A 14,470-nucleotide genomic window follows, 5' to 3' on the forward strand; every position below is an offset into this window, starting at 1 on the left:
TAGGGGGTGTACATCAACAGCGCCATCTGTCGGGCAGGTACTCAGTACTCAATGTAAACACAGAACTCAATTTTCTCTCTGTCGTGCTACCGGCAAGACCTACTAATTCGCTGTTGCTAACTGGATTGGTTTTCACATCTTTTTGGTGAAGTACACATTTCTGGTTTTGAGCTTTCGCTTTGCAGGCTTTATCTTCAATACATCCTTGCATTCTTTTGTTGATATCGGATTATTTGTTGATGACTTTGGATAGTTTTTGAATTCCCCACTTGACTAATTCAAAATGGCTGACCCTTCTCAAGTCCCTAAATTCAGGAAGTGTAATGCTAGGGACTGTTCAAGGCGTCTTCCGAAGGCCTCTATCGATCCTCACACCGTTTGTTCCAATTGTCGGGATAAAGTCTGCCAATTGGAAGATCGATGTGAGGAATGCGTTGGGCTTTCGGAATTCGATTTCATCGAATTCCTTAAATATACACGTAGGCTAGAGAGAGATAGAGTCAGGAGAAGTTCGTCTCGCTCCGTTGAATTTTCCTCTCCTCTTGCCCCACAACCTATTCCTTCCCCTGTAGTGGTTGCTCCTGATCCCCCTTCTAGCACTCAACAACCTTCGATGGCAGATATGATGCGTGCCATCCAAGCTCTGGGTGAGAGAGTCGAGTCCTTGGCTAGTGACCGCAACCAGCTCATGGCAGACGTCAAGGAGCTGAAGTGTAAGAGTGCAGTGGGTGATAAAGTGAGTGATAGTGTTGTGGATAGTGTTGCGCTTGAGGGTTCGTCTGTTCGTGCCTGTCGTCCTCCCAGTCCGGGACCTCTTGCAAGCTCCCAAGCCCAGGGGAGAAGCAATGTCGTACGACCAAAGGGTTCGAGAGGCTTTAATCAGCGAACAGACGTTCCCTCCGTGGTTTCGGGCGTATCTACCCAAGATCGCCCCACCCACACTAAGACGAGTGAGCCCATTTATTCCTCGTCTGCGGAAGAGGTTTCTCGTAAGAAACCATGGACCAAGGTCTCGCGGCCTCTTAAGCGCAAGTCGGTCCCTTCCGCTCAAGTCCAACGGCCCAGTTGTAGCCACTGGGTCAGTTCGGACTCGCTGCAGTCTTCCGACGACTGCTCACCTCCTAAGAGAGGCAAAGCGGTACCGCATCAGGCAGTCACACCGTCTGTTGCCGCACCTGCTCCTGTAGACCCTAAGTGGTCTTTGCTGCAGACCATGCAGGCTCAGTTAACGTCATTGATGCAGGACTTTCGTGCGGAGAAGGTTGACGCTGCACCAACCTCTAGCCTACAACCACCCACGGTTGTGCGTCCTGTGGACGCTGAGGCAACCTTCGACCGCACTCCAGCTAAGAGAGTCCCGCCACCCATGCGCTGCTAGCCGCATGTTGACGTTCAGCGACGCACGGAACCTTCCGTTGACGTTCGCGAGGTACAACAACAGTCTAAGTTGTTTTGTTTTGACGCGGTGCGTCAACCTCCGCAACCCATTGTGGTTACCTCTGCTCGCCCACATCAGACTACACAGTCTGGAGTAGACGCTATGCGTCCCCGCGCTGCTATGGTTGTTGCCAGTTCACAGACTGGGCAACAGTTCCATGACGTTGCGTCCGGTTCAGTCACGCGTGCACCCGTGCTGCCGGACTCAGCTGACCAGCCGATTCCTACTCCTTTGCCGCTTCCTCCTCAGTTCTCAGATGATGGACTCTCTGATGATGACGACGCGGCCCACATTGATGACCCACATACGGACCTTGATGAACCCAAGACCACGCAACCCTCTTTGGACTTTAGGAAAGTTCTTGCTCTGTTCAAAGAGACGTATCCGGACCAGTTTGTGTCTGCGGCCCCACGCTCCCCTCCATCAGAGTTTGCTTCAGGTACGCAGTCATCCGCGCCTGCCTTTACGAAACTCGTCCTCGCCCGCTCGTCCAAGAGAGCTTTACGGGTTTTAGGAGACTGGATGCAGTCCAAAAAGGACCTAGGGAAGACAGCGTTTTCGTTTCCCCCTGCGAGACTCTCCTCCAGATCGAGCGTCTGGTATGCCACGAGAGAAGTTCTCGGCTTGGGAGTTCCTGCCTCTGCCCAGGGCGACTTCTCAAGCCTGGTAGACTCTCCCCGCAGGCTAGCCATGAGACGCTCTAAGATATGCTGGTCTCCTACGGACTTAGACCATCTGTTGAAAGGAGTGTTTAGAGCCTTCGAGGTCTTTAACTTTTTGGACTGGTGTCTGGGAGCTTTGAGCAGGAAGATCTCCCCGTCTGACAAGGAATCTTCCTTGCTCATAATGTCCTGCATGGACAAGGCCATACGAGACGGATCTAGTGAACTTGCGGCTTCGTTCGTATCCGGGGTCCTCAAGAAACGGGAGAACCTTTGCTCTTTCCTGTCAGCTGGAGTAACACCATGTCAGAGATCTGAACTCCTTTTTGCTCCCCTCTCTAAGTGCCTTTTTCCAGAGGACTTAATTAAGGAGATTGCTGCCTCTTTGATTCAGAAGGACACCCATGACCTGGTTGCGTCCTCTGCCCGCAAAGCCACCCCTTTGCCTTCCGTGTCAAGACCCAGGATGGACACTCCAGCGTCCAGATTCATTCCGCCCTTTCGTGGCAGAGCCTCCAGCAGAGGAGGTGCTCGTGCCGAAGGGAGACGTGGGAAGAAGAAAGGTACCAACTCCTTTAAAGGCAGAGTCTGACTGCCTCCTTCTTCAGACAGCAGTGGGAGCCAGACTCAAGAACTTCTGGCAGACCTGGGAGGCAAGAGGTGCAGATGCACAATCTGTGAAGCTGCTCAGAGAAGGGTACAAGATCCCGTTTGTCCGCAAACCCCCTCTAGCAACGTGTCCCATCGATCTCTCTCCCAGGTACAGAGAGGAACACAAGAGACAAGCTTTGAAGCAGGAGGTGTCTCTCTTACTAGAAAAGGGAGCGGTAGTCAAAGTCCGGGACCATCAATCCCCGGGCTTCTACAACCGTCTCTTCTTAGTGGCAAAGAAGACAGGTGGGTGGAGGCCGGTGCTAGACGTCAGTGCGCTGGATGTCTTTGTCACAAAGCAGACGTTCGCCATGGAGACCACAAAGTCTGTTCTAGCAGCGGTCAGAAAGGAAGACTGGATGGTCTCTTTAGACCTAAGGGACGCATACTTTCACGTCCCCATCCACCCAGACTCCCAACCTTTTCTGAGGTTCGTTTACGAAAAGGTTATCTACCAATTTCAAGCCCTGTGCTTTGGCCTAAGCACAGCTCCTCTTGTGTTTACGAGGCTGATGAGGAATATAGCCAAATTCCTTCATTTAGCGGACATCAGAGCCTCCCTCTATTTGGACGACTGGCTTCTAAGAGCCTCTTCCAGTCGTCGCTGTCTGGAGAATCTAAAGTGGACTCTAGATCTGATCAAGGAATTGGGTCTCCTGGTCAATATAGAAAAGTCTCAACTGGTCCCATCCCAAACTATTGTGTATTTAGGGATGGAGATTCACAGTCAAGCTTTTCGGGCTTTTCCGTCGGCCCCCAGAACAAGTCAAGCCCAGGTATGCATCCAGAACATGCTGAAGAGGGAACGATGTTCAGTCAGACAGTGGATGAGTCTGATAGGGACGCTATCATCCCTGGAACAGTTCGTTTCGTTAGGGAGACTACACCTCCGTCCCCTTCAATTTCACCTAGCTGTTTACTGGAAAAAGGACAAGACGCTAGAAGCGGTCTCGATCCCCATTTCCGAGAAGATGAAGTCGTCCCTGACTTGGTGGAAGGACAGTATCAGCCTCAGAGAGGGTCTTCCCCTGGCTGTTCAGACCCCCAACCACGTTCTCTTCTCGGACGCATCGGACACGGGCTGGGGTGCGACTTTAGACGGTCGGGAATGCTCGGGAACTTGGAACTCGCATCAAAGAACGTTACATATCAACTGCAAGGAGCTACTCGCAGTTCATCTGGCCTTGAAAAGCTTCAAGTCCCTCCTTCAAGGCAAAGTGGTGGAGGTAAACTCGGACAACACCACGGCTTTGGCGTACATCTCCAAGCAAGGAGGGACCCATTCTATGACGTTGTACGAGATCGCAAGGGACCTCCTCACCTGGTCAAAAGATCTAACCCTTTCACTAGTAACGAGGTTCATCCAAGGCCACTTGAATGTCATGGCAGATTGCCTCAGTCGGAAGGGACAAATCATTCCAACAGAGTGGACCCTACACAAGGATGTGTGCAAGAGACTGGGCCACATGGGGCCAGCCTACCATAGATCTCTTCGCAACCTCGATGACCAAGAGGCTCCCAATATATTGCTCACCAATCCCGGACCCAGCAGCAGTTCATATAGATGCCTTTCTACTGGATTGGTCACATCTAGACCTTTATGCATTCCCCCCGTTCAAGATTGTCAACAAGGTACTGCAGAAGTTCGCCTCTCACGAAGGGACAAGGTTGACGTTAGTTGCTCCCCTCTGGCCCGCGAGAGAATGGTTCACCGAGGTACTTCAATGGCTGGTGGACGTTCCCAGAACTCTTCCTCTAAGGGTGGACCTTCTACGTCAGCCACACGTAAAGAAGGTACACCAAGGCCTCCACGCTCTTCGTCTGACTGCCTTCAGACTATCGAAAGACTCTCTAGAGCTAGAGGCTTTTCGAAGGAGGCAGCCAGGGCGATTGCTAGAGCAAGGAGGACATCCACTCTTAGAGTCTACCAGTCGAAGTGGGAAGTCTTCCGAAACTGGTGCAAGTCAGTATCAGTATCCTCGACCAGTACCTCTGTAACCCAAATAGCTGACTTCCTATTATATCTGAGGAAAGAAAGATCTCTTTCAGCTCCCACGATCAAAGGTTACAGAAGCATGTTGGCATCAGTCTTCCGTCACAGAGGCTTAGATCTTTCCAACAACAAAGATCTACAGGACCTCCTTAAGTCTTTTGAGACCACGAAGGAGCGTCGTTTGGCTACACCTGGTTGGAATTTAGACGTGGTACTAAGATTCCTTATGTCAGAAAGCTTCGAGCCGCTACAATCAGCCTCCTTTAAAGATCTCACTTTAAAGACTCTTTTCCTGGTTTGCTTGGCCACAGCTAAAAGAGTCAGTGAGATTCACGCCTTCAGCAGGAACATCGGATTTTCATCTGAAACGGCTACATGTTCTTTACAGCTTGGTTTTCTAGCCAAAAACGAGCTACCATCTCGTCCTTGGCCGAAATCGTTCGATATTCCAAGCCTTTCAAATATGGTTGGAAATGAACTAGAAAGAGTCTTATGCCCTGTTAGAGCTCTTAAGTTCTATTTAAAACGAACTAAACCTTTACGAGGACAGTCAGAAGCTTTATGGTGTTCTATTAAGAAACCTTCTTTGCCCATGTCAAAGAATGCCTTATCTTATTATATCAGACTGTTGATACGAGAAGCTCATTCCCATCTGAGTGAGGAAGACCAAGCTTTGCTGAGGGTAAGGACACATGAAGTTAGAGCTGTCGCAACTTCAGTAGCCTTTAAACAAAATAGATCTCTGCAGAGTATAATGGACGCAACCTATTGGAGAAGCAAATCAGTGTTCGCGTCTTTTTATCTTAAAGATGTCCAGTCTCTTTACGAGAACTGCTACACCCTGGGACCATTCGTAGCAGCGAGTGCAGTAGTGGGTGAGGGCTCAACCACTACATTCCCCTAATTCCATAACCTTTTTAATCTTTCTCTTGAAATGTTTTTTATTGTTGTTTTTGGGTTGTCCGGAAGGCTAAGAAGCCTTTCGCATCCTGGTTGATTTGGCGGGTGGTCAAATTCTTTTCTTGAGAAGCGCCTAGATTAGAGGTTTTGATGAGGTCCTGTAGTATGGGTTGCAACCCTTGATACTTCAGCTCCTAGGGGTCGCTCAGCATCCTAAGAGGATCGCGAGGCTCCGTAAGGAAGACGTACTTAAAAAGGCAGAGTAATTGTTCAAGTCGACTTCCTTACCAGGTACTTATTTATTTTATGTTTGTTATTTTGAATAACTGCTAAAATGAAATAAAAAATCCTTAGCTCATAATAATGTAAACAATTATTGCTGGTCTCTACCCACCCCCCTGGGTGTGATTCAGCTTATATAATCACCGGCTAAGTTTAATATTGAAAAATGTTATTTTTATAATAAAATAAATTTTTGAATATACTTACCCGGTGATTATATATTAAAGGACCCTCCCTTCCTCCCCAATAGAGACCCAGTGGACCGAGGAGAAAATTGAGTTCTGTGTTTACATTGAGTACTGAGTACCTGCCCGACAGATGGCGCTGTTGATGTACACCCCCTACCTGCATGGCGATCGCTGGCGGATTTTGAACGTAGAGTTTTCTGTCGAGCAGCAGAGCTGCAGCTTATATAATCACCGGGTAAGTATATTCAAAAATTTATTTTTCAATATTAAACTTACCCGATAATCATGTAGCTGTCAACTCCGTTGCCCGACAGAATTCTATGGAGGGATACGCCAGCTATCACAATACTAGAAGGGGGTGTACTTACCAGCGCCACCTGTGGCCAGGTACTCAAGTACTTCTTGTTGACACCTCCTCAATTATTCCTCTGTCGTGCTTCCGGCAAGACGTTCTGGGATACGCTTATGTTCTTGGAGTATTTTCACGACTTTGGTGAAGTATTTCTCTTTGATTTCGGCTGTCGCTTTACTGGAAACTTCTATATTAGCTTAGTTAGCTTTTGGAATTAATTTGATTAATTATGGTGACGAAGAGAGTATGAACTCTCTTTCACCTTTCAATGGCCGACCCTTCCCTTAGACGGAAGTGTTGGTGTCTAAGAGAGTATAGACTCTCTTTCTTAATTTTGCTTAACAAAAGTTATAGATTTATTTTATATCTCTCCGCCTCTTATAGGCCTCTTCGATTAACTTCCTTTTATTATAAACTTATTAAAATTAATTTTTATATTTGTTTATATTCGACCTTCCTAATAGTAGGCGGTCTTTTCTTGGTACCGAAGTTAATTAACATTGAGCCCGTCATTTCGGTTTTACCTGTTAACATATTATGCTATTTTAATGTCTTTGAAAGAATTTCTTTGATAGTCTAGTACTGTTTTCAAAGTTGAACTAACGTTTTGTTTTGTCTCTGCAGTTGTTGACGATATCGTTACGATAGAGAAAGAATTTTCACGGTTTCACGTTGCAGTAAGAGTAACCGTGTCTAGCGTTTTGTTCATTCTTTCTTAACTTAATGGTTTTGATCCTAATAAAGGAACTTTTCATTTTGGGAAATATTTCAGTTTTTTCCTTTAACAATAATATGTTTTAACGATATATATGATTGGGCTCTTCTCTCAGGTTCTAAGTCAAGAGAGAGAGAGAGAGAGAGAGAGATAGAGACGGAGGGAGAAAGAGGAGGATAAACGTTTCATTCAAGCCTGCCAGGCGTACGAGTAACGTCGTTATCGTTTTTGCTCTTCTCCCTAGTCTCTTTAGGGGAAGAAAGTAAACGTTTCTAGAGTGATCTAGTGTTTAGTCTCTTTCCAGCCACTGAATTATCTTTCATTAGATTTTTCTGTTACATTGTAATTCTGTTTTCGCAATTACTAACTTTTGAGAAAGGATAGAATTGCGTGTTTCAGGTACAAACCACTTAAAGTTTCGAGTTCAGTGAAATAAGTGCAAACAGAAAATCAAAGTGATAAGTGATTAGCGCAATGTGTGTCAGTGTTGTGCGTGAGGGTACTTCTGTGCGCGCCAGTCGTCCTCCCAGTCCGGGACCTCTTGCAAGCTCCCAAGCCCAGGGGAGAAGCAATGTCGAAGGGCATAAGGGTTCAGCAGGCCTTGATCGGCGCACAGAAGTATCCTCGGTGGTTGTGGGCGTGTCTTACCGAGACCGTCACTCCCACCCGCAGACGATTGAGCCCTTATTTTGCTCGTCTGCAGAAGAAATTTAGGGGAGAAAACGCTGGTCTCAGGTCTCAAGACCTCTTAAACGTAAAGTCCAGACCTATGCCAGACGTACGAAGTTAGAGTTCAACACCCCGGATGCAGTCATTGGGTTAGCTCTGACTCTCCTCAGTCATCAGTTGAATGCACTCCGCCTAAGAGGAGTAAGGTTCTGCCGCAACAGATCTCTGCTGTTAAGGCTTTACCTCAGCAGACCTTAGTGTCTGCCGACCCCAAGTTGACTCTACTGCAGTCCATGCAGTCACAACTTTCGGTCTTGATGCGTGAGTGTCGGGCTGAGAGTGTTGCGCCTCCGTCTCCGCCTACACTCCCTCCGCCTGCGCTCGCTCCGCCTGATCGCAGTACCACCTGCCAGGCGTACGATGTTGAGCCACGTTCTGAGTTTGCTGTTCCCAGTGGTGTTCAGCCTCCGCCTTCTTTAAGGCAACCTTTACAATGGGATCAGGAGGATTATACCTCTCTTCCTCCGCCTCCACTTGCTGCTCCACCAGTGATGCAACACTCGGTTGAGGTACAACAACCTCTCCCGTCCTTGAGTCAGTCTCCTCAGCTCTCGCTGCAGCGAGCTCAACCCTCCACAAGGCAAGCACCACTACACCTTAGCCTTGCGCCTCAGGAGCCTCAGCTTGCGAGACATTTACCTTGTTCTGCGCAGCCTCTACCTCATCGCGCTCCGCTCACACCACAGGAACAGGAACTTGCTACTCCGCTTCCGCCAACCGCTCAGCAAGCGCAACCCTTGGGTTCAGCCACTCATGCCAGGAGTCAGCCTCCTCCACCCATGCGCCTACCTTCTGCTACTTCCTTTGATCAGCCTTTGCAGACTGAGCCTCAGGTGTTCCCTCAACAGAGTCTTGAAGAGGAAACCACAACTATTGTTGTTCCAGCTCGTTCTGACTCTGCTGTTCAGCATACCTTACCTCCATTTTCAAACCTTATGATAATGGAGGTTATTTGTATTACTTATAAAAATATATTTGTATTCCTTGCAATATATTTTTAACAATATCGCAGAATATGGCAAAAAATATGAATCATGAGTTATGAATGTAAGGTAAATATTATGTTGATATTTAAACCCCATGCAAGCATGCATAAAGCACTCTAGCACTGGTCATGGAATTTCTGAGAAATGTTAAACGCCATGCACACGCTCTGCTTACCTTACAGCATGCTCTACATACAGCATGCTCTGCTTACAGCATGCTCTGCATACTACATGCTCTGCATACAGCATGCTCTGCATTCAGCATGCTCTGCATACAACATGCTCTACATACAGCATGCTCTGCATACAACATGCTCTGCATACAGCATGCTCTGCATTCAGCATGCTCTGCATACAACATGCTCTGCATACAGCATGCTCTGCATTCAGCATGCTCTGCATACAACATGCTCTACATACAGCATGCTCTGCATTCAGCATACTCTGCATACAACATGCTCTGCATACCTTACCGCATGCTTCTCAGTCACACATCTTTGGTTGTTGCCAACTCACTAGACTGTCAAGCAGTTTCATAACGTTGCCTTCTAGTCTGCTGCTTTGGCACCAGTGAACCCTCACTGAGAGAACTTAGCTTTTCTAGGATATGGTCCCTGTAGATGAGAAAGTTCTTTTCTCCCTCCTTCTGATATTCCCTTGAGGACTCTGTCATTTGGAGGGAGCCTTTAGCTGCATAGCCTCTTATGGACTTTTATTTAAGCATAACATGCTTCCAGGGAAGGTAATGGTTCCACTTCAGTCGCTAATCCCGTCTGTTACCACACCTGCTCCCATAGACCTTGAGCTGTGTTGCAAGACATGCAGTCCAAGCTTAGTCCTTGTTAGAGGATTTTTTGTTTACGGAGTCAATGTGTCACGGGGAAGACGTTTAACAACCAACAGAAGTGACTTGTTGTGACGCAGTGCGGCAACCTCAGCAACCCGATAAGGAGTTGTCTGTACGACCCAGACAGTCTTGACAGATTCGGGTTGTCACTGTACTTCCTCGCTTGCCCATGATTGACAGTTCACAGACTGTGCAGCAGTATCATGATCTTGTGTCCGGCTCCGTCAGACGACTGGCTTTTAAGAGCTCCCACAAGTCGTCGCTGTCTGGAGATTTTCAAATGGACTATGGATCTGACCAAGGAACTGGGCCTCCTGGTCAATTTTGAGGAGTCTCAGCTCGTTCCATCCCAGACCATTGTCTCCTTGGGTATGGATCTTCAGAGTCGAGCTTTTCGGACTTTTCCGTCGGCCCCAAGGATCTTCCAAGCCCTAGAATGCATCCAGAGCATGCTGAGAAGGAACCGATGCTCAGTCAGGTAGTGGATGAGTCTAACAGGGACACTTTCATCGCTGGCCCTGTTCATCGTGTTAGGGAGACTCCACCTCCCCCCCCCTTCAGTATCATCTAGCTGCTCACTGGATAAAGGACATGACGCTAGAGACGGTCTCAGTTCCTGTTTCCGAAGAGAGGAGGTCTTCTCTCGCGTGGTGTAAGAACAGCTTTCTTCTCAAGGAAGTCTACCTTTGGCTGTTCAGAAACACGACCGCCGTCTCCTCTCGGACGCATCAGACACGGGCTGGGGTGCGACTTTGGACGGACAAGAATGCTCGGGAACATGGAATCAGGAGCAAAGGACACTTCACATCATTTGCAAGGAGTTGTTGACGGTTATTCTGGCCTTGATAAACTTCAAGTCCCTCCAGCTTAACAAAGTGGTGGAGGTGGACTCTGACAACACCACAGCCCTGGCTTACATCTTCAAGCAGGGAGGGACTCTTTCGTGGAAGTTGTTCTAGATCGCAAGGGACCTACTCATCTGGTCTAAAGATCGAAAGCTAACTGGTAACGAGGTTCATTCAGGGCGGTATGAATGTCATGGCAGATCACCTCAGACGGAAGGGTCAGGTCATCCCCACAGAGTGGACCCTTCTCAAGAATGTTTGCAACAGACTTTGGGCCCTGTGGGGTCAGCCAACCATAGATCTGTTCACTACCTCGATAACCTAGAGACTCCTGTTGTATTGTTCTCCGATTCCAGACCCAGCAGCAGTTCACGTGGATGCTTTTCTGCTGGATTGGTTCCATCTCGACCTGTATGCATTCCCGCCGTTCAAGATTGTCAACAGGGTACTTCAGAAGTTCTCCTCTCACAAAGGGACACGGCTGACGTTGGTTGGCTCCGCTCTGGTCCGCGAGAGAATGGTTCTTAGAGGTACTGCAATGGCTGGTCGACATTCCCAGGACTCTTCCTCTAGGAGTGAACCTTCTAAGTCTACCTCACGTAAAGAAGGTACACCCAATCCTCCACGCTCTTCGTCTGACTGCCTTCAGACTTTCGAAAGACTCTCAAGAGCTAGGGGCTTTTCGAAGGAGGCAGCCAGAGCGATTGCCAAAGCAAGGAGAACATCCACTCTCAGAATCTATCAGTCTCAAGGGGAAGTCTTCCGTAGCTGGTACAAGACCAATGCAGTTTCCTCAACCAGTACCACTGTAACCCAGATTGCTGACTTCCTGTTATATCTAAGGAAAGTAAGATCCCTTTCAGCTCCTACGATCAAGGGTTACAGAAGTATGTTGGCAGCGGTTTTCCGCCACAGAGGCTTGGATCTTTCCACCAACAAAGATCTACAGGACCTCCCTAGGTCTTTTGAGACCTCAAAGGAACGTCGGTTGTCCACTCCAGGCTGGAATCTAGACGTGGTCCTAAGGTTCCTTATGTCATCAAGATTTGAACCTCTCCAATCAGCCTCTTTTTAGGACCTCACATTAAAAACTCTTTTCCTCGTGTGCTTGACAACAGCTAAAAGAGTAAGTGAGATCCACGCCTTCAGCAGGATCATTGTTTTCACATCTGAAACGGCTACATGTTCCTTGCAGCTCGGTTTTTGCTAAACGAGCTTCCTTCACGTCCTTGGCCTAAGTCGTTCGAGATCCCAAGCCTGTCCAACTTGGTGGGGAATGATCTGAAGAGAGTACTTTGCCCAGTTAGAGCTCTTAGGTACTATCTAAAAAGGTCTTAACCTTTACAAGGACAATCAGAAGCCTTATAGTGTGCTATCAAGAAACCTTCTTTTCCAAGTTCTAAGAACTCAGTTTCTTACTATTCAGGCTTCTGATTAGAGAAACACATTCTCATCTGAAGGAAGAAGACCTTGCTTTGCTGAAGGTAAGGACACATGAAGTGGGAGCTGTGGCTACTTCAGTGGCCTTCAAACAGAACCATTCTCTGCAGAGTGTTATGGATGCAACCTATTGGAGAAGCAAGTCAGTGTTCGCATCATTCTATCTCAAAGATGTCCAGTCTCTTTACGAGTACTGCTACACCCTGGGACCATTCGTAGCAACGAATGCAGTAGTAGGCGAGGGCTCAGCCACTACATTCCCATAATCCCATAACCTTTTAACCTTTCTCTTGAATACTTTTTATGGGTTGTACGGTCGGCTAAGAAGCCTTCCACATCCTTGTTGATTTGGCGGGTGGTCAATTCTTTCTTGAGAAGCGCCGAGGTTAAAGGTTGTGATGAGGTCCTTTAGTATGGGTTGCAGCCCTGTATACTTTAGCACCTTTGAGTTGATTCAGCCTCCCAAGAGGAACGCTGCGCTCAGTAAGGAAGACGATCTTATTAAAGGCAGAGTAACGGTTCAAGTCGACTTCCTTACCAGGTACTTATTATTTCATTGTTATTGTGGATAACTGATTATATGAAATACGGGATACTTAGCTATCCTTTAGTCTTGTACACTGGTTTTTCACCCACCCCCCTGGGTGTGAATCAGCTACATGATTATCGGGTAAGTTTAATATTGAAAAATGTTATTTTCATTAGTAAAATAAATTTTTGAATATACTTACCCGATAATCATGATTTAATCGACCCTCCCTTCCTCCCCATAGAGAACCAGTGGACCGAGGAATAATTGAGGAGGTGTCAACAAGAAGTACTTGAGTACCTGGCCACAGGTGGCGCTGGTAAGTACACCCCCTTCTAGTATTGTGATAGCTGGCGTATCCCTCCATAGAATTCTGTCGGGCAACGGAGTTGACAGCTACATGATTATCGGGTAAGTATATTCAAAAATTTATTTTACTAATAAAAATAACATTTTATTATAAAAATAACATATTCCACTTAACTCTCCCAAGATAAAGGTCATGCTCCAAAATTTCTCCTGCATTTTGATAATCTTATAAATTATTTAAGTCAGTGATGAATATTAGTTGAATAAATTTTGGCATTTTTCTTAGGTTTTTCTAAGTCAACGTAATACAATTTTTTTTGTGTGGAAGATTGTTTTTTTGGGATAGTGTAAATGCGCAGCCATGTTAAAAGGGAAAATTGTTGATTAAGTCTTGTATAAATCTTTATTGTAATTTGATATCCTTCTCTCTCCAGGTTTTGGAATGACTTTCCTAGTGCCTGAGGGATTTTGAGCTGTTCCTTGGAAGCTTCACATTTTTATTTTTATCATTCATCAATAATGAGCTCAGGAGCTATTTTTATGGTACAGTACTGTATTTATGCTGGGAGCTGATTATTTGATAAGAAAATGGTTTACATGTTTTAAGATTATTTATTTAAACAAAGCAGAAGATATTTATTGGAAGTTGATACATTAGTTATAGGTGATACATGAAGCCAGTATTGTACGTAAGATACATAGCTTTTAATTTTTACTGTTGATGGAGTGTAGCAGTTAGAAATTATGAAAAAAACAGAATTGTTAGGAAATTGATCGACTAATTACTTCTTAGGTTATGAGGCTACAGTATATATACATTGCCAAATTATATTTACTACAGCCATCTTTTACTTTGCAATCTTAGATATCTAACTCAAAATTTATTGCTCTACTAAACATGAAATTGTTATATGTGTTATGTTTTTTTTTTTTTAATATTCACTGGGTTGAAAGCTGTGAAGGTTGTAGTTGTATAATGTAAGATACCAAAAACCATGATACAATATATATTTTTGTGTGCAATACATTTTATCCAATACTTCAAATAATTCAGTAGCTCCTTTGACGTAATGATACTGTTTTTATCCATGTTGACCAATTTTTTATGATGTAGGTTGAAAGAAAAGTGACAGATTTTATTAAAATAATACAGAAAGCATATGATGCTTAGTTCTAATCGTATGCTGAAATAGTATTTAAATTATTATTTTTAGTGTGTCATAATTGTATAGAAATTGTCAGAGTTGGAATTTACATATTGTAAAGAATTTACTTCAAGATTATAGATTGTAATATGTGAGTAAATGTTCTTAACAGGACTGTAAATTCTTTTTGAATGAACTAGATTTTGAAGGGCAGTCATATAAAGTCTATCAAAGATTAAATTAATTTGTAACAGCTTATCTCCTATCGGTGCTTTTGTATATTGACTACAGTAGTTTTAGAGCTAAGATTAGAAAGCAAAGCAGGGTTTTGATATTAGAATACGTAAATTGTTTGACATCTAATTAATTTTGAATGCTGAGACATTATTTAAATTTCTTTTCATGGGGTTCGATTGGCATAAATGTTTTAGATCATTTAATGGTGTAGTACTGTATTTT

General features: G+C 45.5%; 1 protein-coding gene across 5 annotated transcripts in view; it reads left to right on the forward strand.

Annotated features, from left to right (window-relative positions):
- The window catches only part of LOC137632739 (uncharacterized MFS-type transporter YhjX-like), a 67,652-nt gene extending 54,221 nt beyond the window's left edge, over positions 1-13,431 (forward strand). For all 5 annotated transcript variants that reach the window (XM_068364814.1, XM_068364813.1, XM_068364816.1 and 2 more), the window contains one exon: positions 13,301-13,431. In XM_068364814.1, the coding sequence (XP_068220915.1) occupies positions 13,301-13,338 (38 nt within the window). In that variant the 3' untranslated portion in view covers positions 13,339-13,431. The remainder of the gene's footprint in view (positions 1-13,300) is intronic.
- Positions 13,432-14,470: the final 1,039 nt, after the last annotated feature.

This window comes from Palaemon carinicauda, chromosome 42 (genome assembly GCF_036898095.1).
Source record: "Palaemon carinicauda isolate YSFRI2023 chromosome 42, ASM3689809v2, whole genome shotgun sequence".
NCBI classification, from domain to species: domain Eukaryota; kingdom Metazoa; phylum Arthropoda; class Malacostraca; order Decapoda; family Palaemonidae; genus Palaemon; species Palaemon carinicauda.